Raw genomic sequence first — 24,196 nt, forward strand, 5'->3', positions numbered from 1 at the left:
TCGTCTTCGCGGGGTGGGCGGTGTCGCATAACTGCTTCCGGGTTGGTGGATGACCTTGAGCCCTCCGGAGCGAGATGGCGACTCTCGGGAGGTTGAGTGTCCTTTGCGGTGCCCAAGGAAGTCGAGGTGAGGGGCTCTGGCAGCCGGAGGTGCCCCACGCAGCCTCCAGCCGGGTAGGGGGTGGAGTTGAGGACTCGTCTGCTGGTGGTGAGGTATCTAGAGGAGAAAGCAATTTCTCTTCCCAAATGTGCGCCCGAACGCGTATCTTCCCCGCTGTGGGTCGACGTAGAGAAGGGATAAAGTGAGAGAGCTCTTCCTGGGAGCTGCATTTGTACGGGGAAACTATTTTGTCTACTGGTGACTCTCCCCGTTCGCAGTTCCTAGAATGCTCTCATCCTGCATCGGGAAAGACCTTTAGGATCTCAGGCGCGATGCTCTGTCTTGCCTATTTCCGCTAGAGTTGGGTTTGACAGTGAACCTTGGGGGGAGCAGTTCGATAGCCATTTTAAATGGACATTTGTGTTGTAACAGGCACTGTAGGGGCTGGGATACAAGTGAGAACACAACATGGTTTCTTCCCTCAAACGGCTATGATTCTAATAGGGAAAGTACATGTAAGCATTACTTAACAAAAAGTAGCACCTGTTTTGCTCTCATAAATTGTTATGGGAGTCAAGAGAAAGAATATCTGTAGCTCTGTGTTTTGCAAGGATTTCCCCGTCGTGGTTTGTAAGGAGGTGTGCCTGATTTGAATCTTGAGTATAAAGACAGCCAAGAAGAGCTTTACAGTTAGAGCTACTGGAATGAGCAAAAGCAATAATGAAGGCAAAGAAACTGCATAGTATAAAGAAAAACAAAATTAACTGGATCCTGTAAGACATGAAGATGAGGTGAATCTGGAAGGGAGAAGGAAGTGGAACCAAATCATAGGAGAACACATCTTGAGAGTGTGCGCTTTAACTGGTGTGTGAAGGGCGGCCAAGGAAGAGTTGGACATAGGTTTGCAGTTTAGACTGATTACTTCAGTAACGATTTGGTGGATGGCTGTGGTGGGAGATGGAGCAGCCCAAGAGGCAAGTAAGGGAGATGAGATAGGACACTGTTGTCTAGGGAAGGTAAAGCCCTGAACTTGGGAAGCAGTACCAAAAAAAAAAAAAAAAAAAAGAAGGAAATGTTAAGAAGATAAGTCACTAATCTTAACAACTGAATCTGAATTTAGGGGAAAAGTCCTGCATGATTTCCAGACCTGTGGGTTAGGCTAGAGTGTCTGAGCCATCATTAAATAGAGTACAGAGCATACAAATGGAATACAAGTTTGGATGGGAAAGTGAATTGAAGGGTGATTCCATTTTGTGACAAGTTGAGTTGGAGGACATGTACACATCTCAGTGGAAAGACCAAACAGCTAGCTAAACATCTGAAACGCTGGCGAAATAGCAGAATTGGAGGTAGAGATTTGGATGTTATCAGCTTTAGCAGTAGATGAAACTGTGGCTGGAAGAAATGCTCTGGAGTAGACATAGGGAGTGAGGAATGCAATAAGCAGATGATAGAATCCTGAGGAAACCTTGAGACAATGCAGGAGGAGATGGAAACGGGATGGTTAGAGAAACAGAAGGAGAACTAGAAGAATTCTGTCAGAGAAAAGAATAAAGGCGAGGCCACCAGTCCCAGCTGTTGTAGGAGGAAGGGCCTAATAAGATTAAGATTGAACACAGTCTGTTGGGTATGACCTCATGAAGATTATTGGTGACCGACCAAAGCAGCTCTGGTGAGGGTAACAATAAGTTTCAAAGTTGAAGAATTACTGGTGAGTGAGAAAGGAGAGGTGATTTAGACCACCCTTCAAAGAAGCAAGATTGGAAAGAGAAGAAAGGGCATGGGCATTAGTTAGAGGACATGAGGTCAAAGGAATGGTTAGGCTTATTACATCAGTTGAGGGAAAATGGCCAAAAAGAGATTGAAGGCACAGGAGAAGAGTGGTAAGTAGTTACCCTTTTTGTAGTACTTGTAATATTCTGGCAACTATGCTAAGTCCCTTACCTGTATTTTTAAATTTTTAATTTGAGTAAGCACTATTTCCATTTTACAAATGACGAAATTGGAACTTAGAGAGCTTGTTTAACTTAACTCTTCTCACACTGGGAGGTGGTTCAACTGGGTGCATTTCTATCTCTATATTTTAGCAGAGTCTGGGCCTAAAAGGGGACAGAGGAAGTGAGTTCAGGTGTACAAATGGAGAAACTGGTCTTAGAAGGTTATAGATGAAGTTCCTAAGGGAGCTTGAATTTCTTGGGGGCAAAAACCTTGTCATTTATCTCTCTGGCTCTGGAGCAGAGCTTAGTCTTACACATAGTAAATGTTTGTTGACTGAATAGATGAATAAATTGAAAGCGAAACAAGCTAACATTTATTTTAAAGATGATTTATTTGAAAGGCAGGGTTACAAAGAGAGAAGAAGAAACAGAATGAGAGTTCTTTTCATCTGTTGGTTCATTCCCCAAATGACCACAAGCTGAAGGGCAAAGCCAGGAGCCACGGGCTTCTTCGGGTGTCCCGTGTGGGTACGTGGGCCCTCACACTTGTGCCATCCTCCACTGCTTTCCCAGCTGTATCAGCAGGGACCTGGATGGGAAGTGGAGCAGCTGGGATACGAACCACTGCCCACGTGGGATGCCAGCATTGCAGGCATTGGGTTAACGCACTATGCCACAATGTGAGCCCCTAATGTTTACTTTTAAAAAGTTAGTAAAAATGAGGCTCTTTTCATAAGTGATTCATTGATTGTTCAGTCTTCACAGTATCCTAGTGAAATTGATACTACCTTCATTTTACAGTTGAGATGTCATTCCCTACTTAGGGTTAAGTAGCTTGCTTGGGATTGTTTAGAAAGTCTTTTGGTTCCGTGAAAGGAGAGGTGCTTATGTGGTGCTCCTGTTTCCTCAGCTGTGTTCCTCCGAAGCCTGGTGGTGAGACCCACTCACATCTCAGCATTTCTCCAGGACCGGCCTTCCCCAGGATGGTGTGGAGTGCAGCATATTCACCTGTCACCAAGTCGCCACTGTATGTTCTCTGGGCTACAGCCATCTTCACCTTGGCTGATTGTTACGCCTGCAACAGGCCTCGATTCCTGTTGGTGGGACTCTTGTGTCCAATTCCGTTAAATGAAATCCTAGTTTATAATGCTACTGTGGGTGGATGGTGCCATTTACGTTCATAAAGACTTTCTGGCCTAAGTCAAATAACTCTAGGAAGAGTCTGCTTGATACAGTTAAGTCACTCTTGTTTCACTAATGTAGAAGAGCCAGGTATGGGGAGCGGAGAATACTAGGTAATGTAGAGACTGCATCATGTGTACTTATTGTCATTGACTTAATCAGTTTTTTAGCTTGACTTTAAAACTGGGTCATTTCTTAAATGAGTATTGTATGGATTTTAGTCTTAGAAATGGGTAGGATATTTCCCCTCCCTCTACCTTCCCTCTCTCTGGCTGTCACATTTAAGAAAAGAGAGAGAGAGAATCCATAGGTGAATAATGAGCTAACTGTGCTTCAGTTTTTAAAGTCTGGAGAGATCAGACTTCTTGATACTTCAGGTGGTCACTTAGAGTTGCATCAGTTCCAAGGAGTTAGCCAAATATACTTTTTCTGCTCTTTAGGACTTTTTATCTATGAAAAATTTCTGTTCTGGATTCGTTTGCCTCTTTCAGTTAAATTTAGCAGACACTTTAACTTGGGAATGTGTCGAGCTGAAGAAGAGGCCCTGCAGTTGCGTATGTTTATGAGTGTCTGTGTGCATTGTTCAGGAAAGAAGCTCATTCTTTTACGATATTGGCAGAGGAATCTGCAACCAAAAAGAGGCACTCAGATGTTTAAAGCTCATATGGTTTTTTCACATGTTTAAAAAAAGTTTCCATGTTCTGTCTGTTTTGGGCTTATTTGTGAGTAATGGGACATGGGAGGGCCATGATCTATTTTTTTTTATTTTATTTTATTTTTTTTAATTTGACAGGTAGAGTTATAGACAGAGAGGGAGACAGAGAGAAAGGTCTTCCTTCCATTGGTTCACTCCCCAAATGGCCGCTACGGCCGGCACTGCGCTGATCTGAAGCCAGGAGCCAGGTGCTTCCTCCTGGTCTCCCATGCGGGTGCAGGAGCCCAAACACTTGGCCATCCTCTACTGCCCTCCCGGGCCACAGCAGAGAGCTGGACTGGAAGAGGAGCAACCAGGACTAGAACCTGGTGCCCATATGGAATGCCAGTGCCACAGGCGGAGGATTAACCAAGTGAGCCACAGCGCCGGCCCCAGGACCATGATCTGAAAACCTGCCCTGACATTTGCTTCCTTGAGTTGAGTGGATTAACATTGTTTGGGGGAGGCTATTATATTTCTTCCAAAGATTAAAGGTGTGAATTTTAATTTTTTTAAAGACATTGTGCTTATATGTGAGAATGATGCCATTCTTTTTTTTTTTTCCCCCCAAGAGATAAAGAGAGGGCATGCTCCTAGGATCTGCTGGTTCTCTCCTTTAGATGCCTGCAAAGGCCCTAGGCCAGGGATCAAACCAAGAGCCAGGAACTCAACCTCAGTCTCACATGTGGGAGGCAGGAACCCAACTACTGAGCCATCAATACTGCCTCCCAGTGCCTACATTCCTAGAGAACTAAAATCAGGAGCAACCAGGGCTGGGTATAGAACCCAGGTACTCAGACATGAGATGTGGGCTTCTTGGGGCCAGCACTGTGGTACAGCAGATTAAGCCTCAGCCTGCAGCATCGGCATCCCATATGGGTGCTGGTTCGAGTCCCTAATGCTCACTTCCAATTCAGCTCCCTGCTAATGCACCTGGGAAAGCAGTAGAAGATGACCCAAGTCCCTGGACCCTGCACCTATGTAGGAGATCTGGATAATGTTCCTGGCTGAAGCTCCTGGCTTTGGCCTGGCCCTGTCCCAGTCATTGTGGTCACCAGCATCTTTACTATACCAAATATGCATGCTTTAGGAATAAATAAATAATGTTTAGGAACTCATCAGGCATTAGTAATTTGTAAGATAGATGTCCATTTTACTGAAGTCCAAGCATGGCTTAATTCTGCAAAGGCATTTCATTACTTGCTTGCCTTTAAGCAAAGTGGATTTGTCTTCTAATCAATACAAGCAGGCTCCAAGATACTTTTTTTTTTTTTTTTGGACAGGCAGAGTTAGTGAGAGACAGACAGTAAGGTCTTCCTTTTCCGTTGGTTCAACCCCAAAATGACTACTACGGCCGTTGATTCACCCCCCAAATGACTACTACGGCAGGTGCATTACACCGATCCAAAGCCAGGAGCCAGGTGCTTCCTCCTGGTCTCCCATGTGGGTACAGGGGCCCAAGGACTTGGGCCATCCTCCACTGCCTTCCTGGGCCACAGCAGAGAGCTGAACTGGAAGAGGAGCAACCGGGACAGAATCTGGTGCCCCAACCGGGACTAGAACCCAGGGTACTGGTGCCGCAGGCAGAGGATTAGCCAAGTGTGCTGCGGTGCCAGCCTCCAAGATACTCTTGTGCTGAAAGACTTTAAAGAAGGGATAACATCTCTGTCAGTTACTTTTTAAAATATGAATGTCTTTATGCTCAGGATTAAATCTTACAGTATATTGTTAGCTTTTTTTTTTTTATAAGATTTATTTATTTATTTGAAAAAGAGAGGGAGACACACAGAAAAAAATTTTTTTTTTAAGGTTTTTTATTTATTTATTTGAGAGGTAGAGTTACATACAGTGAGGGAGAGACAGAGAGAGAGGTCTTTCGTCCTCTGGTTCACTCCCCAAATGGCCGCAATGGCCGGAGCTGCGCTTATCCGAAGCCAGGAGCCAGAAGCTTCTTCTGGGTCTCACACATGGGTGGAGGGGCCCAAGGGCTTGGGCCATCTTCTACTGCTTTCCCAGGCCTCAGCGGGGAGCTGGGACTAGAACTGGTGCCCACATGGGATTCCGGCGCTGCAGGCGGAGGATTAACCTACTGCGCCACAGTGCCACCCACCCCCCCTTTTTTTTTTGACAGGCAGAGTGGACAGTAGAGGGAGACAGAGAGAAAGGTCTTCCTTTTGCCGTTGGTTCACCCTCCAGTGGCCGCCGTGGTAGGCGCGCTGCGGCCGGCGCATCGCGCTGATCCGATGGCAGGAGCCAGGTGCTTCTCCTGGTCTCCCATGGGGTGCAGGGCCCAAGCACTTGGGCCATCCTCCACTGCACTCCCTGGCCACAGCAGAGAGCTGGCCTGGAAGACGGGCAACCGGGACAGGATTGGTGCCCCGACCGGGACTAGAACCCGTGTGCCGGCGCTGCAAGGTGGAGGATTAGCCTGTTAAGCCACGGCGCCGGCCTGCCCCCCTTTTTTTTTAAAGGAGAGAAAAATTTTCCATCCACTTGTTCACTCCCAAAATGGCTGCAACGGCTGAGACAGGACTAGGCCAAAGCCAGGAGCCAGGAGCTTCTTCCAGGTCTCTCATGCAGGTCTTACGCCCATCCTTTGCTTGCCCAGGTGCATTAGCAGGGAGCTGGATTGGAAGTGGAGCAGCTGGGACATGAGCTGGCACCCAGATGGGATGCTGGTACTGCAGGCAGCAGCTTAACCTGTTGTGCGACAGTGCCCACCCCATGTTACTGCCATTCTGTCAGTTTGGGCAGTTTTGTGGAAGATGCTGAAGGTGAGCAATGAGTGTTTCTCCCCTCAACTCTCATGAATCTGGTTCTTTTTGTAGCTGGTTCCAAGGCTGCATCCCTCCACTGGACTGGTGAGAGAGTTGTCAGTGTTTTGCTCCTGGGCTTGCTTCCAGCTGCTTATTTGAATCCATGCTCTGCAATGGACTACTCCTTGGCCGCAGTTCTGTCTCTTCATAGTCACTGGCAAGTACACTTTGTCTGCCTAGTTCGTTTACTGTGAATTTGGCTCATATATTGCAAATGAAGGAGGAGTTTATTGAAGTATTCAATATCCAGAGAAAACTTATAAATGTGTATGAAACACCCACATGTTCAGATTTATATATCCACTTACCTATTTGATGTCTTTATTTGCATATCTAATAGGCATTTTGAATGTTGCATTGATAAAACGAAGTTGATGATTGCTTCCAAATCTGATCTCCTGCATTCTTGCCCAGCTAAGTTAATGGCGTGTGCATTCTTCTGTTTGTGCAAGGCCCACACCTGGTCATCATCCTTGGCTCTGAGAGTATCTCCTTAATGGCCGGCTTTGTGTCTATTTCCAACACAGCAGCCCTCATAATCCTATGTACATAAGACATCTCAACACCCATCTTGGTTTTTTCAATTTACCCTAAAACTAGAATTGCAGTGGCTTACACACTCTGTGAGTTCCCTGGCCCCGCCCATTTCTTCCCTCATCTCTAGCTGCTTGTCTCTCATTGATCCCTCATTCAGGCTGGCTTCCTCAACATCCCTCAGAAACGCCAGGGACATTTTAGGCCTGGGGCTTTATTCTTCCTTTTGCCTGAAACTCTTTTTAGTTACATTCTTGGCTTCTTCCCTCATCTCCTTCAGATCTTAATTGTTGCCCTCTCAACAAAGCCTTTCCTAACCAATTAACCAAAACTGCAGTATACTTTTTTTTTTTTTTGACAGGCAGAGTGGATAGTGAGAGAGAGAGACAGAAAGGTCTTCCTTTTTGCCGTTGGTTCACCTTCCAATGGCTGCTGTGGCCAGCGCATTGCGCTGATCTGAAGCCAGGAGCCAGGTGCTTCTCCTGGTCTCCCATGTGGGTGCAGGGCCCAAGCACTTGGGCCATCCTCCACTGCACTCCCGGGCCATAGCAGAGAGCTGGCCTGGAAGAGGGGCAACCGGGATAGAATCCGGTGCCCCAACCGGGACTAGAACCCGGTGTGCCGGCGCTGCAAGGTGGATGATTAGCCTGTTAAGCCACGGCGCCAGCCCTGCAGTATACTTTTTGACATTCTCTCTCTCTTCTCTTTCTCAGAAGTACTTACTACCTTCTAATATGATTACTACATGATCTGTTTATTATTTTATGTACTATTTGGCATTCCCTGACTCCTCTCACCTCCAGAATAAAACTACTGATATAGAAAATCACAAGAATCAAATGTAGGGCTAATGAATAAGGGTCTATTAGTCCATTTTGTGTTGTTATTACCAAAAACCCAAGCTAGATAATTTTTCAGGAAAGGGAGTTTATTGAACTCACAGTATGGGTGGTCCCAGACCGTGATGCCAGCTTCTGCTCAGCTCTGGTGAGGGCTTTCTGGCTTTACCCTAACGCGGTAAGCAGCAGCACGGTGAGAGTGCATGCGAGAGAGAAGTCACATGGCGAGTCTGAGGGTGGGAGAGATTCTGAGACCAGGGTTTACTTTTTTATAGCAATTACTCATGGAACTGAGTGGGAGGAGGGGGTACTGAGAGATCTACATTAATATTTTCCAAGGGCAGTGCCCCCGCTGATCTCGCCACCTCCCACTAAGTCCTTCCACTTAAAGGTGCCCCGTCATTCAGCGTCACCACTCTGAGGACTAAGCTTCCAGCTCACAGACCTTTGATGGACACATTCAAACCATAACCAAACTAGAGCGTCGGGGAATACCACCCAACTCAAAAAACTGAACTCCACCACCCTATTCCAGAAGCCTCCTTCTTGTGCTTCATTTCTGTCACAGTTGCCACCCCACTTCCTGCCAGGAACTGTGAACTGTGACCCTGATTTTTTAAAAAATATTTATTTATTTGAAAGAATGAGAGAGAGGGAAAGACAGAGGGAGAGAGATCTTCCATCCACTAGTTCACTCTCCAGTTGACTGCAGTAGCCAGGCTGGATGACGTCGAAGCCAGGAACCTTATCCATGTCTCCCGTGTAGATGCAGAATCCCAAGCACTTGGGCCATCCTCTGCTATTTTTCCCAAGTCATTAAAAGGGAGCTGGATCAGAAGTGGAGCAGCCGGGACATGAATCAGCATTCATATGGGATGCCAGCGTTGCAGGTGGCATTGGCCCCACGGTTGGCTTCTTGATTCCTTTTCTCCTTCTACTTACCTTGCTTATTTTCTATTCTCTTTTACAGAAAAAAAAAAAAATTACTTGAAAGAGGTGTCTATAATTGCACTTCAGTTTCTTAGCATACAATCATACAATTTTTTTTTTAAGATTTTATTTATTTGAAAGGTAGAATTAAAAAGAGAAGGAGAGACAGAAAAGTCTTCATCCACCGGTTCACTCCCCAAATGCCAAAATGGCTGGAGCTGGTCTGATCTGAAGCCAGGAACCAGGTGATTTTTTCAGGTCTCCCACACAGGTGCAGGGGCCCAAGCACTTGGGTCATCGGCTACTGGGTTCACAGGTGCATTAGTAGGGAGCTGGATTGGAAGAAGAGCAGCCAGGACTTGAATTGGTATCAGTATGGGATGCCTGTGCCACAGGCAGAAGTTTAGCCACAGCACCAGTCCCCGTCTCTTAATTCATATTAACTAAAGCTTAATTTAGCATGTCATTCTTACCAAGATCAGCAGAGATCCTTATCTTTCCAAACCCAGTTGTCTCTCCTCTGTGTTCCACTTATTTGACCTCTCAGCAGCATTCAACTCAGTTGATCATTCTGTCCTTAAATCACTGTTCTTTGGCTTCCTGGATACCATAGAGGTCACTTCTGCCAGCTTCTCTCCTCTTGTCTGACCACTCACTGATCATGTCCCCAGGGCTCAGTCTTGGCCTCCTTAATGTATCTATTCACTTTCCTGAGGTGAGCTCAGATCAGACCTCTTTTCCTGAGCTGCAGACTTCTATGCCCAGTTTTCTAAATGACATACCTACTTGGTTCTCTGGTAGTCATCCCAAATTTAGTGTTGGCCAAATCATTCTCCCTGCCCCATTCTCCCCAAATTATTTTATTTCCCCTCAAAATGTCATCTTAGTTAAATCTAGTTACTCAAGCTAAAAATTCTAGGAGTCATTCTAGATATTTCTGTCTCTGCCTGTCAAGCAAATAAATAAATGAGAGTTGAAAGTAAAAAGCCTGAATTGTTACTTCATATCATCTTCCCTGTCAGTAGCTTGGGTTAAGCCAGTGGCCTTGTTTAGACCACCTCAATAGCCTTCTAACTAGCTTCTGTTTCTTTTTTTTTTTTTTTTTTCTTTTTCTTCAAGTTGAAAACCTTTATTTCTAAGATAACCTAGGGCCCACCAAGGCATAGACTAGAGAGATGCTATGTGGTGATGTTCTCCACTGAACACTGCAACTTTTCTTCCAATATTGAGCCTCGTGCCACTGGTTCTGCCTGGTAGCCACATGAAGGTGCACAGGGCACATGTGTAGGGCATTTGTTTGTAAAGAGGCCACAAGTTTTATGTACCTCATCACAATGACCCAAGATTCCTATTTGGTGTGTTGTAATCAGAGGAGCCATTCTTCAGGCCCCTTGCTCTGAGCACACTCTCTAGCTTAGCTTCTGTTTCTAAATTGCACCCTTTTCCTGCTTGCATTGTCTGTTCACCACACTGTAGGCAGAGTGACTTTAAAAAAAATTATTTATTTATTTGAAAGAGTGCCAGAGAGGGAAGGAGAGACAGAGAGATGTATCCCATTTGCTGGCTTGTACCCCAAATACCTGCAACTGTTGGGGCTGGACCAGGCTGAAGCTTGAAGCCAGAAGCCAGGATCACCATCTGGATGTCCCACAGGGATGGCAGGAACTCAGATACTTGGAGTGTCATCTGCCTTCCAAGTGCAGTAGTAGGAGACTGGATCAGTAGCAGAAGCAGGACTCCATCCGAGCACTACAGTATGTGATTCAGTGGCAACTTAACCCAGTACACCAAAGTGCCTGCTCCCAGAGTGACCTTTTTAAAAAGAAAAATTACATTTCTCCAAAGAAGATATGCAGATGGGCAATACACACATGAAAAGTTACTCTGTTGTCTTCAGAGAAACACTAATCAAAGCTCCAGTGAAATACTACTTTGCATCTGCTGGGATGACTGTCATTAAAAAGGTGGAGAATAACAAGGGTTGTCTAGGATGTGGAACCATTTCACATTTCTGCTGGGAATATAAAACATTGTAGCCACTTTGTAAAATGATTTCACAGTCCTGACCAAAGCTTCAACATAGAGTGACCATATAATTCAGCAATTCCACTTTTATCTGTATACCTGAGAGAATTGAGAACATGTGTCCTCGCAAATACTTCTATAGGAATTCTTATAGCAGCATTGCTTTATTAGCGGAAAAGTGGAAATAATCCAAATATCCACCTCTGATGACTAGCTAAACAAAATATGGCATGTTTATACAAATAGAATAATATCATCGAGCTTTGTAAAGGAATGAAGTATGCTACCATATGGATGAACATGGGAAACATACTAAGTGAAAGAAACATGACACAAAGGCCCCATATTGTATCATTTCTTTTCTTTTTTTTTGACAGGCAGAGTGGATAGTGAGAGAGAGAGAGACAGAGAGAAAGGTCTTCCTTTTTGCCGTTGGTTCACCCTCCATTGGCCGCTGTGGCCGGCACACTGTGCTGATCCGAAGGCAGGAGCCAGGTGCTTCTCCTGCTCTCCCATGCGGGTGCAGGGCCCAAGGACTTGGGCCATCCTCCACTGCCTTCCCGGGCCATAGCAGAGAGCTGGCCTGGAAGAGGGGCAACTGGGATAGAATCCGGCGCCCCGACCGGGACTAGAATTCGGTGTGCTGGCGCTGCAAGGCGGAGGATTAGCCTGTTAAGCCACGGTGCGGCCCGTATCATTTCTTTTCTATGTAAAGTCCAGGGTAGGCAAATCCATGGAGACAAAAAGAAAATTAGTGGATGTGAAATGGACTGATGGTTTTTTGGGAGTGATGGTTGTGTTAGGGAATTAAGTAGTGGAGATAGTTGGGCAATTTTATGTATAAACTACTGAATTGTGCATTTCGAAAGGCAAATTTTATGGTATGTGAATTACAGCTCAATAAAACTGCTATAAAAAATAGTAAAATGGGGTCACTTCTTAGGATATTCCCTGCTTAAAACATGTCAGTGGTTTCCTATTACATTCAGATAAAATTCAAACTCTTTGTCATGACCCTCAAGGCCTTTTGCAGTCTATTCCTTCATTTCTCTGATCTCCACTCCAGCCATACTGACCTCTTTACTGTTCCACAGAGTGACAAGGTCATTGTCACTTTTGAAAACTTGTATTTGTTTATTTGAATGGCAGAGACACATAGAGATCTTCCTTCTGCTGGTTAAATGCCCAGGAGCCAGGATCTTGATCTAGGTCTTCTACATGGAGGGAAGGCACCCAAGAACTTATGTAATCACCTGCTGCCTCTGAGGGTAGCATTAGTAGGAAGCTGCTTTGGAAGCAGAGCTAGGACTTGAGTGCAGGGACTCTGATATGAGATGCAAGCATCCCAAGTGCTGTCTTAACTGCTGCACCAAATGCCTAACCCCAGTTGTTTTATTTTGGAAGGCAAAGCTACAGAGAGAGGTCTTTCATCCACTGGAATGAGATGTCTGCAACAGCCGGAGCTGGGCCAGGCTGAAGCCAGGAGCCTGGAATTTAATCCAGGTCACGCCGTGTGGATGACAGGGACCCAACCTCGTGAGCCATCACTGCTGCTCACAGGGATGTGCACTAGCATGAAGCTGGAATCAGAAGCAGAGCCAGGCCTCTGACCTGAGCACTCTGATGTAGCATTGTCACATATTTGAAATGTCCTTATTTATGTCATCTTTCCTGAACTATTTCTTCATATTTCATGTGTATTTACTTTCCTTTCTGCTTCACTAGAATGTTCCATAAGGGCAGGGATGCCATTTTTATTCTGGGTCTCCCACGTTGGTGCAGGGGCCCAAGCACTTGGGCCATCTTCCACTGCTTTTCCCAGGCCACAGCAGAGAGCTGGGTGGGAAGTGGAGCAGCCAGGTCTCGAACCAGCACCCATATGGGATGCTGGTGCTTCAGGCCAGGGCATTAAGCTGACAGTGCTGGCTGGCCCCAGTAAATTCTTGAGTTAATGAACACTGTAGAGAATTTAGTTCAGTTGGAAACAATAACATTTTATAAATAGGAGAGCAATTAGTTACTGTCTTAATAAATGACTCAGAAAAATTGAATCTGACTACGGGAGGATGTTTTGTCACGTTATTAGGGAACTCTGGATTCTTTCATTTTGGTTTGTGAATCTTACTAATGAGTTACTTTGATTTACCATCTCAAAAAAGTATAGAAGTAATTCTACCTATAAAAGTTACTCTACTGAGTCCCCTGAAGAAGCATACAGTTGTTGGAGAGGCGGATAGAGACACTGGTTGCATTTCGAACCTTTTTTTTTTCCCCACCAAGTCATCTATATAGCCTTCTAACTTCACTTGTGATTTTTTTCATTTGTGCTGTTTTTTTTTTTTTTTCCTGTAGGGGCCTTGGACAAGTTGTTACTGACTACGTGCATGGGGATACACCACAGAAAGCTGCCAAGGCAGGCCTGCTGGCACTCTCGGCTTTAACCTTTGCTGGCCTTTGTTATTTCAACTATCACGATGTGGGCATCTGCAAAGCTGTCGCCATGCTGTGGAAGCTCTGACCTTCCTGACTTAATGCCTTAAGAATTGATTTTATGCCTCTGCTCTGTCATGCATTCAACTCACCCAAAGGAGGAAGTAGCAGATTAAGGCCATGGGTGTATAGACTTGTCCCAATCACATGGTTATTTTCAGAATTTAATCATTGAGAAAAAGATGTGAGAATTGCTAGCTAATGAGTTGCGAGACTGAGTTCTGCATTCTGGTAAGTTGTCGCCCAGTTTCTCATGAGACTCGCAGTGTCACTAAGATTGTCTATGAGCCTTTGCCTTTTAATTTCTCAATCTCTGAAAGGGAACTGAGCTTTACTGCTATCAGTACAAGATCAGACTCTTCCATAGTTGTCCTAGGAATAAAGGACACAGGGAAAGACTTAATTCATGGGTAAAGACTGTGGAAAATTAGTGCTGAATATTTGCAAACCTCCCTCTCTGTTCAGATGATAGCAGCTCCTGATGGTTACATGTCCCAGGGAAACCTCGAAATTATGAAATGCTGATAATGCACATTACAGATTTCTAAATCCTACAAAGAAAAGCTTAGAAAACTTCATCTAAAGAAGTTCCATTTGGAAGGAGGTGGTCCTGGTATGTGTATTAAAATACTTCAAATTCTGAACTGAGACTTAATGCTCAGATGTTTGAGTTGTCCTAAAATAATCTGTGCATAAATATAAAACTGTAAGTAATTGTTATTTCTCACTGTGTCAATCTTGAGAAAATGCATTCATTGAGAAGAATTTTTTAAAATAAAATATATAATAAAAAATGTGTTCTACCTTTTGTTAATGTATTAGTTTCTTGTTTATTGATTAGAATTAAATGTCTGTTATATCCAGAATTTAAAAACAGAATGAGTGTTAAAATTTCCTTCTGAAGCTTAACAGTTAGGTAAATCAGATATAAACTGCTGTTATTCAAAAAAAGATTGACATGCAATACACTGAAATAGTAAGTGTAAGTAAGTTGGTATGAGTAAAATATTAAGATTTAGTAATAGGAATAGAATTGTATCCAGACAATGGTGTTCTATGAAAACCAGCTTTTGTAAGTCCGATTATGTTCATTTAGTGTGGTCTGAGAACTGAGTGTTTGGCATATTGGTTTCTCCTAGCAATATAGAGAACTGGGACTTAGCACATTTCAGCATTGAAGACTTCACTCCGGAAACTTAGGGCAGACTGTTGAAGGGGCTAGCTAGCAGGTAGGTCTGTTTGTGGGACCTGGTGTTGTGGTAAAATGGGTTAAGCCATGTCCTGAGAATCCAGCATCATATATGAGCTCTGGTTCATGTCCTGGCCACTCCATTTCCAATCCTGCTGCTTGCTGATGTGCCTGGGAAGGCAGCAGAGGATGGTCCCCTGCCACCCATATGGGTGACCTGGGTGGAGTTCCAGGCCTTTGGAACTAGTCCAACCCTGGCTGGCTACTACAGCCATTTGGGTAGTGAACCAGCAGATGGAAGATCCCTCTCTCTATCTCTCCATTTCAACCTGTAACTCTGCCTTTCAAATAAATAAATCTTAAAAAAAAATTGTGAATGTCTGGACTGAGTGTGGAAACTCCCTTCTATATGCCTGTAGTCTTGTAGGAGATTCAGTTGTCCTTGAAGGGCTTCAAGAGAGGTGACTGATTATGTTTTGGGGATAGGTAAAAGGTTTCAAAATGGGGGTGGGAGAGAGATGCCTGAATAGCAGTGGCTAACCATTGGGTGATGCTGGTGGGACCAGTCCATCCTAGCTGAGAAGTTTCATTGCTAATCATGTTTAGAGTTGCTAGTAGTTCATTGAGATATTGTAGTTTTTAACAGTTGCTTCAAAATTTTCTACAGACAGTTGCCCCTGTTAGTGTCATTCCTCCCTTCTGCTCGTGCTTGTTCCCCTACCCCCCACCAGTACATTGCTGTATGATGGAGTGAATCTAGTGCTAATAAGCTTGCTTCATTCAATGGTGAGTGGAAAAGTTCCAGTAGAGATTACTCGGGCATTCTGTGACCCAGGTCCCAGATGATTTGGTAATTAGGATGGAGCTGAGCTGTGTCTGGGAACAATTAGTCTGCAACAGGGAAACAAGGCAAGGGCCAACAGCAATAGGTTTCTCTTCATTTCCTTCTTTCCCTCTTTTCCCTCCCCCATATCCCCTTTTGTTAGTTTTCAGAAAGAGTTCTCATTTATTAACTTGCTCCCCAAATGCTTACAATGACCGAGGCTGGGTTGGGCCTGAAACTGGGGGCTGGGGACTCAATCTAGGTATCTCAAGTGGCTTGCTGGAACTCAACCACTTGAGCCATCGTTACTGCCTTCCAGGGGCTACATTAATTAGCAGGAATCAAGAATCAGGAGCTGGAATTGGAACCAAACTCAGCTGAAGTGAGACATCAGGGTCTTAACCAGCATTTTTTTTTTAAAGGCTAAATTACAGAGATGGAGAAATAGATCTTTCACCCATTGATTCCCTCCCTAAATGGCCACAACAGCTGGGGCTGGGCTGGGCTAGGCTGGGTTGCAGCTGGGAGCCTGGAACTCCATCCAGGTCTCTCACATGGTTGGCAAGGTCTCAAGCACTTGGCCCATCTCCCACTGCTTTCCTGGGTGCATTAGCAGGGAGCTGGGTCATAAGTGGAGCAGCCAGGACCCGAGCTGGTGCCATTATAGGATACTGTCATCACAAGCCTGCTTTACTACAGCACCGCCTCTTACCTGGCAGGCTAAATGCCTGCTGCAGTAGGAAGTTTGAATTGTGCTTTAGAAAGAGTTTAGGTGGCATTAGGAAGGCCGATAAGAGGCAAAAGACATGAAAGGACAGGTAGAAGAAAGGACTTGAACTTTGACAGTGGCAGTGGAAAGTAGGAATCAATTCCAAAAAGTGTTGTAGGAGTCCAACGTTCACTCATTCATTAGAGAGTAAGTACCTCATGTAATTGACACTGGACTATGGATAAAGGAAACTTTATCTTTTAAAGGAGTCCATAGTCAAATTGGAGCAATAAGTGAATGATTGCAATATTGTGTTGTATTGTGTAATGAATGCAAAAGATGCAGCAACAGTTTTCCCTAAGCTTCCTGGAAGAGAAGGTTCTTGACCTGAGTGCACAAAGATACAAAGCTGATAGCAGCCAAGGAAGCTGGGGTGAGCTGTGAGGAGTGCAGAATGGGAGAGCAAGCAGAAAGTTGCATGTGATTTGGCACAATCACAGCAGAGCGAGGGACTGATTGTGCACGACTATGCTGTGGTAAAAATTGAGACTTATCTTGATGTCAGTAAGGGGGGGTCACTGAAGACTCAACGGAACAAATGACGTGGTCAGGTTTGTATTGTAAATAGGTAATGCTGGTAGCTGTGTGAAGGAGGAGTTTGAGGAAGGTAAGCGTGGGAACATTGCCTCGGTTGTCCAGATGTAAATGATGAACTCGGAAGACAGTGGTAGCCAGAATGAAAAGGAGAACGCATTCAAGAGATTTTTAGAACTTAGTGTGTGGAAGACTGAGCAAGGAAGGAAGCTGCTCAGTTTGTCATAAATAGGTGGAAGGGAGGTGGTGTCAAAGTTTTTGGTGGGAAATTGGATACGGTAGCGGGAATTTTCGATGTATGAGATATCCGGGAAGAGAGAAAAATTTGTAGACTTTATTTTCCCTGAGAAACATGTATTTGTGAGCTTAAGAACTGTATTGGAGGGGCCGGTGCTGTGATGCAGTGGGTTAACGACCTGGCCTGAAGCGCTGGCATCCCATATGGGTGCCAGTTCGAGACCTGGCTGCTCCACTTCTGATCCAGCTCTCTGCCATGGCCTGGGAAAGCAATAGAAGATGGCCCAAGTCTTTGGGTCCCTGTACCCGCATGGGAGACCCAGAGTAAGCTCCTGGCTCCTGGCTTTGGATGGGCACAGCTCCGGCCGTTATGGCCAATTGGGGAATGAACCATTGGATGGAAGACCTTTCTTTCTGCCTCTCCTCTCTGTGTAACTTTGACTTTCGAATAAATAAATAAAATCTTTAAAAAAAAAAAACTGTATTGGAAGTTAAAGACCCCAATGATCATTTCCAGTGTGATCTAAAGGCTAATTTATCAGTGTTTCTTCTAATAAAGTTAGTCTCCCAGCTGTGTAGCATGCTGGTGGTGGTGGCATGTACAATATATCTTACGATTCTGCTTTCAGAAAGATAGTTTGTCATGTTGGGTCTCAGACTAAATGAGGTACTTGTAAAAGTTTGTGGGAAAATGGAATTTAAAATTGTTTATTTTGCTGCAAAAATATTTCAAAACCCATGCATAATTTTTTCATAATACAAATTTCCATGAACTTTTTGAAGACCTCATGTATATGAGATGCATATTTGAAAAAAAATGACAAGAGGAGGATATACCAGGGATGAGTCAAGCCCAGCCTCCCAGAATCTTTCATTTCAATCTTTAATTTCAGACTTTAGAAGATTTTAAGAAGTAAATGGCAGTGTCATTAGTCCTAGGCATAAAACTTGGCACTAATGGAAGGCTTTAGTCTACCTTAATTACAAACTGTTATTAAATATTACTTAAGAGGGTTCTGATTAAACCATCCATGACATTTGTAAAGGTTCAAATTCATTTTTATTATAATTTTTATTTTATATTTATTTTATTATAATTAAATAAAAAGTTTATAATTATTTTGTATTATTATATTCATTTTTATTATAAGTACGCTAATATCACGTGCTCAGTCTCTTCAGGAAGTCTTGCAGAGTTTGAGCCAATTTTTCCCTATATTTTGGGCTATTATTTTTGCAGCACAAACATTGTCTGGGGGTAGTTTGGGAATCACCATGCAGTATGAAAACCACTGTCTTTCCCTTTGTATTTCATTTTATATTTAATTGTTATTTATGTATTTTTTAAAAGATTTATTTATTTGAGAAGCAGAGTTACAGAGAGAGGGCGAGATACAGAGAGGTCTTCCATCCACTGTTTCACTACCCAGATGGCTGCCAAGGCCGAAACCAGGCTGATCTGAAGCCAGGAGCCAGCAGCTTCTGCTGGATCTCCCAAGTACTTGGGTCATCTGCTGCTGCTTTCCCAGGTGCATTAGTAGGAAGCTGGATCAGAAGTGGAGCAGCTGGGACTCAAACCGGTGCCCATATGGAATGCAAGTGGCTGTTTTACCTGCTATGCCACAGTACCAGCCCTTTTTAAAAAATTTATTTTTATTGGAAAAGGGAGAGAGAGAGAGAGAGAGAGAATCTTCCATCCTCTGGTTCACTCCCCAAATGCCTACAATATCTGGGACGGGACTAGGCTGAAGCCAGGAGCCAGGAGCTTCATCTGGGTCTCCCACATGGGTGCAGGGGACCAAGCACCTGGGCCATCTTCTGCTTTTTCAGGTGCATTAGCAGGGAGCTGCATTGGAAGTGGAGCAGCTAGGATGAACTGGAGCCCATATGGGATACAGACGGCTGCTTTATGCACTACACCACAGTGCCAGCCCCCTATTTATTTGAAAAGCAGAAAGTGGCAGACAGAGATCCTCCATCCATTGTTTCACTTCCCAAATGCCTGCAACAGCCAGGGCTGGGACAAGTCAAAGCCAGGAGCCAGGAACTCTGAGTTTCTCTTGTGAATGGAGAAACCCAAGTACTTGGGCCATCACCTGCTGCCTCCCAAGGTGCACATTAGCGAGAAGCAGGAATTGGAAGTGGAGCTGGGACTCAAACTCAGGCATATTAATAATAATAATAAGGTGTACAGATATTAGGAAGTTAGGAAACCCCTCTGCGCAGTATGCTGACATCACAAGCCATCCTGAAAGTTCATCCATGGACAGTGTGTGTGTTAATTCCTAGTTCTTCAGCCAGATGGCGATCTTTTAACAGAGCTGTCAGTTCAGCTATTGGGAGCTGTGGGTTACAAAATACACCGGCGCCGTGGCTCAACAGGCTAATCCTCCGCCTTGCGGCGCCGGCACACCAGGTTCTAGTCCCGGTCGGGGCACCGATCCTGTCCCGGTTGCCCCTCTTCCAGGCCAGCTCTCTGCTGTGGCCAGGGAGTGCAGTGGAGGATGGCCCAAGTGTTTGGGCTCTGCACCCCATGGGAGACCAGGAGAAGCACCTGGCTCCTGCCATCGGATCAGCGCGGTGCGCCGGCCGCAGCGCGCTACCGCGGCGGCCATTGGAGGGTGAACCAACGGCAAAAGGAAGACTTTCTCTCTGTCTCTCTCTCTCACTGTCCACTCTGCCTGTCAAAAAAAAAAAAAAAAATACACCTTGTGAGCACAAAGTACACCTTGATTCTTTTCAGGGAGGAGTCATCATCAAATGGTGATATGTCAGGGTTGTGCAGGAGAACACCAGTTAGGACTTGGCATGCTTCGATTTAAACAACCCTTAGACAATACTGATGTCTCTCTATCAGGTAAATGATTAGGGTAAGCAGGAGGTTTCAGCTGAAGCATTTAGTACTTAAGAAGGAAGCAGATAGTGCATTAATATAATAGACAGTAGTGAACATATATGACTTCCTAGTTTTGAGTGAAGCTAGTTTTTTTTTGTTTTTTTTTTTTTTAAGATTTATGTATTTGAAAGGCAGAGTTACAGAGGGAGCAGGAGAGAGAGAGAGAGAGAGAGAGAGAGAGAGAGAGATCTTCCATCTGCTGGTTCACTCCTCAAATGGCCACAGTGGCCTGGCCCAGCCCTGGCTGAAGCAGGGAGCCAGGAAATCTATCCGGATGGATGGCTTAAGCACTTGGGCCATCCTCCGATGCAGAGAGCTAGATTGGAAGTGGAAGAGCATGGCTTGAACTGGTGTTCATACGGGATGCCAGTGTCGAAGGCAATAGCTTAACCTGCTATATACCACAATGTCAATCCCTATGATGCTAGTTTTTAGCATGACTTTATCAACCCTGTGTTTCATGGACAAACATTGAGGAGGATATGGCATAGTTAGGAAGTACCCAAGGTTATTGTAGGAAAGGTTATTATTTAGGAAAGAAAATGTTGGAGATCTGTGTCCAGTGAGCAGAGCTTTGGGATATTACTTAGATCAGCTCATACAGTGTTTGTGGTTTTTTTTTCTTTAAAAAAATATTTTTCTTTAAATTATTTTTCTTTAAAAAAGAATACTTTTTTTTTCTTTAAAAAAGAATATTTATTTGGAAGGCAGAGTGACAGAGACAGAAATCTTTCATTTGCTGGTTCATTCCCCAAATGGCTGCATTGGCCAGGTCTGGGAGCCTGGCTTCATCCAGCTCTCCCACATGGGTGTAGGAGTCCTTGCACTCAGGCCATCCTCTGCTGCTTTCCCAGGTGCATTAGCTGGGATCTGGATTGGAAGCACAGCAGTGGGGTCTTGAACCAGCACTCATATGGGATGCTAGCACCATAGTGCAGCTTACCCAGCTGCACCACAATGCTGGCCCCTCAAGCTTATCTTATTATTTTAATTTCTCTCCTTTCATGAAATATTAAATTGGAACATTATGGCTATCTGGGATACTCCAAAGAGGGTTTAGATGTAGAGGTCTCTTAATATTTCTGTTATTCTGTTTTTAGGTCTTAAGTTTAGGGGAAAAACTGTCAGAAATTGGCTACTAAGTCTGATTCATGTGCATTACAAAGGACACCCTGACGCAGGGTTTGTAAAATAAAAAGCAACAGAAAAATAAAGGGAAAAATCTAGAGTATGACAAAGGTACAAAACTGTTTCTAAAGAGCAATCTTATCCTGTCCAACTGATTTTCTCTTGTAAAATGATTCTTAAGCTCTTTTGGGCCTACAAATCTTTTTTTTTTTTTTTTTAACATTTATTTATTTTTAAAAGACTTATTTATTTTACTTCAAAGAGTTACACACACGCACACACACACACAAAGTCCCCAATTGGCCATAACAACCGGAGCTGTGCTGATACGAAGCCAGGAGCCAGGAGCTTCCTCCAGGTTTCCCACGCAGGTGCAGGGGCCCAAGGACTTGGGCCATCTTCTACTGAAGGTCAGAGTTACACAGAAGGAGAGAGTTGTTCCATCTGCTGGTTCATTCTCCAAATGGCTGCAATGACCAGGGTGAAGCTAGGAGCCAGGAGTTTCATCTGGGTCTCCCACATGATTGGCAGGGGCCCAAGCACCTGGACCACCTTCAGCTGCTTTCCCAGGTGCATCAGCAGGGAACTGGATCAGAAGTAGAGCAGGCGGGACTCGAATCGCTGCCCATGTGGGATGGTGGCACTGCATGCAGCGGCTTCATCCATTATGCCACGATACTGGTCCCAGGTTTATTAATCTTAATTATCTTCAAATGTATGTTTTTATACATACACAAATGCAAAAATACGTTTAAAGCTTTTCATTTTAGTTTTGAGGTATAATTAACCTCATCAGCATATTAGGCAAGCACATGCATTAAACTGTAAAGATTTCCGTGACAAATAGACAAAACATATCTGCATTCACATATTTGTATTCTTTGTTTTGCAAATGATTATTTGTGGTGTAGCCTTTAGTATAAATATTAATTATAATCTTTCACCACAGCCACATATTTTTTTTAAGGATTTACCCATTTATTTTGAAAGAGTCACAGAGAGAGAGGGAGAGACAGAGACAGAGAGATCTTCTTTTCATTGGTATGCTCCCCAGATGGCCACAACAGCCAGGGCTGGGCCAAGCTAAACCTGGGAGCTGGGGCCGGCGCCGCGGCTCACTAGGCTAATCCTCCGCCTTGCGGCGCCGGCACACCGGGTTCTAGTCCTGGTCGGGGCACCGATCCTGTCCCGGTTGCCCCTCTTCCAGGCCAGCTCTCTGCTGTGGCCAGGGAGTGCAGTGGAGGATGGCCCAAGTCCTTGGGCCCTGCACCCCATGGGAGACCAGGAGGAGAAGCACCTGGCTCCTGCCATCGGATCAGCGCGGTGCGCCAGCCGCAGCGCGCTACCGCGGCGGCCATTGGAGGGTGAACCAACGGCAAAAGGAAGACCTTTCTCTCTGTCTCTCTCTCACTATCCACTCTGCCTGTCAAAAATTAAAAAAAAAAAAAAAAAAAAAAAAAAAAAAAGCTGGGAGCTGGGAGCTTCTTCCGGATCTCCCACGTTTGTGCAGGGGCCCAAGCACCCTCAGCTGCTTTCCCCTGCACATTAGCAGGGAACTGGGTTGGAAGTGTGCAAGTGGAGCAGTCAGGTCTCAAACCCGCCCCCATGTGGAATGCTGGCACTGCAGATGGCATCTTAACCCCCTACGCCACAGCGCCAGCCCCTGCAACAGAGTTCTTTCCTCTCAGAGACAGAGCGAGCCAGAAGGCAGGTGACTAGGGGCTGACATTCCTCAGTCCACACACTAATCTTACCCAAGAGCAAAGGAGCTTTCTTTGAAACACATTAACTGATGGCCAATCTGCATAAAAATATTGTGAAAGGCATATTAAAACCATGGTGTGTGACCAATGTTTTGTATTGTCTATCTTCTAAATTGCCCATCTAAGGATGCTTTACTAATTCAAGAATAAGAAGGGAAAAGAAGAAACGCATGGAAAATAGCCCCAAATAAGATGGTAGAAATGAAATCCAGATACAACACTGATGACTATGAGAGTAAATGGGTTACACTTAATGCTTAGAATTGGAGACTGTCAGATTAAGTGGAACAAAATTCAGTTACATACTGTAAAAGAGATAACCTCATATATTTCATGTTTCATAGTTTGGAAACACAGGTCAGTGGCAAACTTCTATGGAATTCAATCCAAAGAAATTCTTTTTTTTTTTTTTTAAATTTTCATTAGTTTTTAACAGATTCAATGTGATTTGTAGATACAATTCTAAGAACATGATTATATTCCCTTCCTCCCTCCCTCCCTCCCTCTAGCCCATCCTCTTTGCTTCTTCCTTTTTGTCTTTTTTTTTTTTTTAAAGTTTCAAAGAACTTCTTTACATCCCCAAATCACTTTGCACTCTGAAAGGTCCTAGCCCTCTTCATTTCCTCAAAATCTTTCATGGAATCTTACTTTTTGTAGAAATCTGCATATGCCTACTTTCTTGGTTCTGCAACAGCAAACTTTAGCTGCAATGCCCAAGGAGATGGTAAATGCTCCAGCAATATCTATTTTTGGCCAGAAGTCCCTGCATCTGAGGTTTCACCACAGCCCTGGGCACCATGTGGTTATTGTCCTTAACATCAGTGTCCTTCCTGGCTGCTGGAGAAAATCCAGAGTTTTATAATAACATGTATTTTCCATGAACTGTGAAACACTCATATCTGTGTCTATAGAAATACAGAAAGATACCAGACTATCAATGGCAGTTATATGCTTTGAACATTTTTTTTTTTTTTTTTGACAGCAGAGTGGACAGTGAGAGAGAGAGTCAGAGAGAAAGGTCTTCCTTTTGCCGTTGGTTCACCCCCCAATGGCCGCGCGGCCGGTGCACTGCGGCCGGAACATCACACTGATCTGAAGTCAGGAGCCAGGTGCTTCTCCTGGTCTCCCATGGGGTGCAGGGCCCAAGCACTTGGGCCATCCTCCACTGCACTCCCTGGCCACAGCAAAGAGCTGGCCTGGAAGAGGGGCAACCGGGACAGAATCTGGCGCCCCGACCGGGACTAGAACCCGGTGTGCTGGTGCCGCAAGGCAGAGGATTAGCCTATTGAGCCGCGGTGCTGGCCCATGAAC

The 24,196-nt window shown here is 44.6% G+C and overlaps 1 protein-coding gene, 1 non-coding gene and 1 pseudogene across 3 annotated transcripts; 1 reads left to right on the plus strand and 2 right to left on the minus strand.

Annotated features, from left to right (window-relative positions):
• Positions 1 to 14: 14 nt before the first annotated feature.
• On the plus strand, positions 15 to 14,354 carry SDHD (succinate dehydrogenase complex subunit D). Of its 2 annotated transcripts, XM_062197015.1 has the most exons (4): positions 19 to 126; positions 2,947 to 3,063; positions 6,741 to 6,885; positions 13,409 to 14,354. In XM_062197015.1, exons 1-4 carry the CDS (start codon positions 75 to 77, stop codon positions 13,572 to 13,574), a joined length of 480 nt encoding a protein of 159 aa, XP_062052999.1. In that variant the 5' UTR covers positions 19 to 74; the 3' UTR covers positions 13,575 to 14,354. The 2 variants fall into 2 exon arrangements, with proteins under 2 accessions (XP_062053000.1, XP_062052999.1); XM_062197016.1 differs by lacking the exon at positions 6,741 to 6,885 and having other exon boundaries at positions 15 to 126.
• On the minus strand, positions 10,312 to 10,440 carry LOC133764990 (small nucleolar RNA SNORA11). The gene has a single exon (XR_009866551.1). It is a non-coding gene; the product is annotated as a small nucleolar RNA SNORA11 (small nucleolar RNA).
• Positions 14,355 to 23,469: 9,115 nt separating the features above from the next.
• LOC133764683 (cytochrome c oxidase subunit 6C-like) lies at positions 23,470 to 23,684 on the minus strand (annotated as a pseudogene).
• Between the last annotated feature and the right edge of the window lie 512 nt (positions 23,685 to 24,196).

The sequence above is a fragment of the Lepus europaeus genome, chromosome 7, assembly GCF_033115175.1.
Source record: "Lepus europaeus isolate LE1 chromosome 7, mLepTim1.pri, whole genome shotgun sequence".
In the NCBI taxonomy this organism is placed as follows: domain Eukaryota; kingdom Metazoa; phylum Chordata; class Mammalia; order Lagomorpha; family Leporidae; genus Lepus; species Lepus europaeus.

Coding starts and splice junctions, on each gene's coding strand:
- SDHD (XM_062197015.1), top strand. CDS start 75: ATGGCGACTCTCGGGAGGTTGAGTGTCCTTTGCGGTGCCCAAGGAAGT. Junction 127..2,946: donor CGGTGCCCAAGGAAGTCGAG/GTGAGGGGCTCT, acceptor CTGTTTCCTCAG/CTGTGTTCCTCCGAAGCCTG. Junction 6,886..13,408: donor CTGTCTCTTCATAGTCACTG/GCAAGTACACTT, acceptor TTTTTCCTGTAG/GGGCCTTGGACAAGTTGTTA.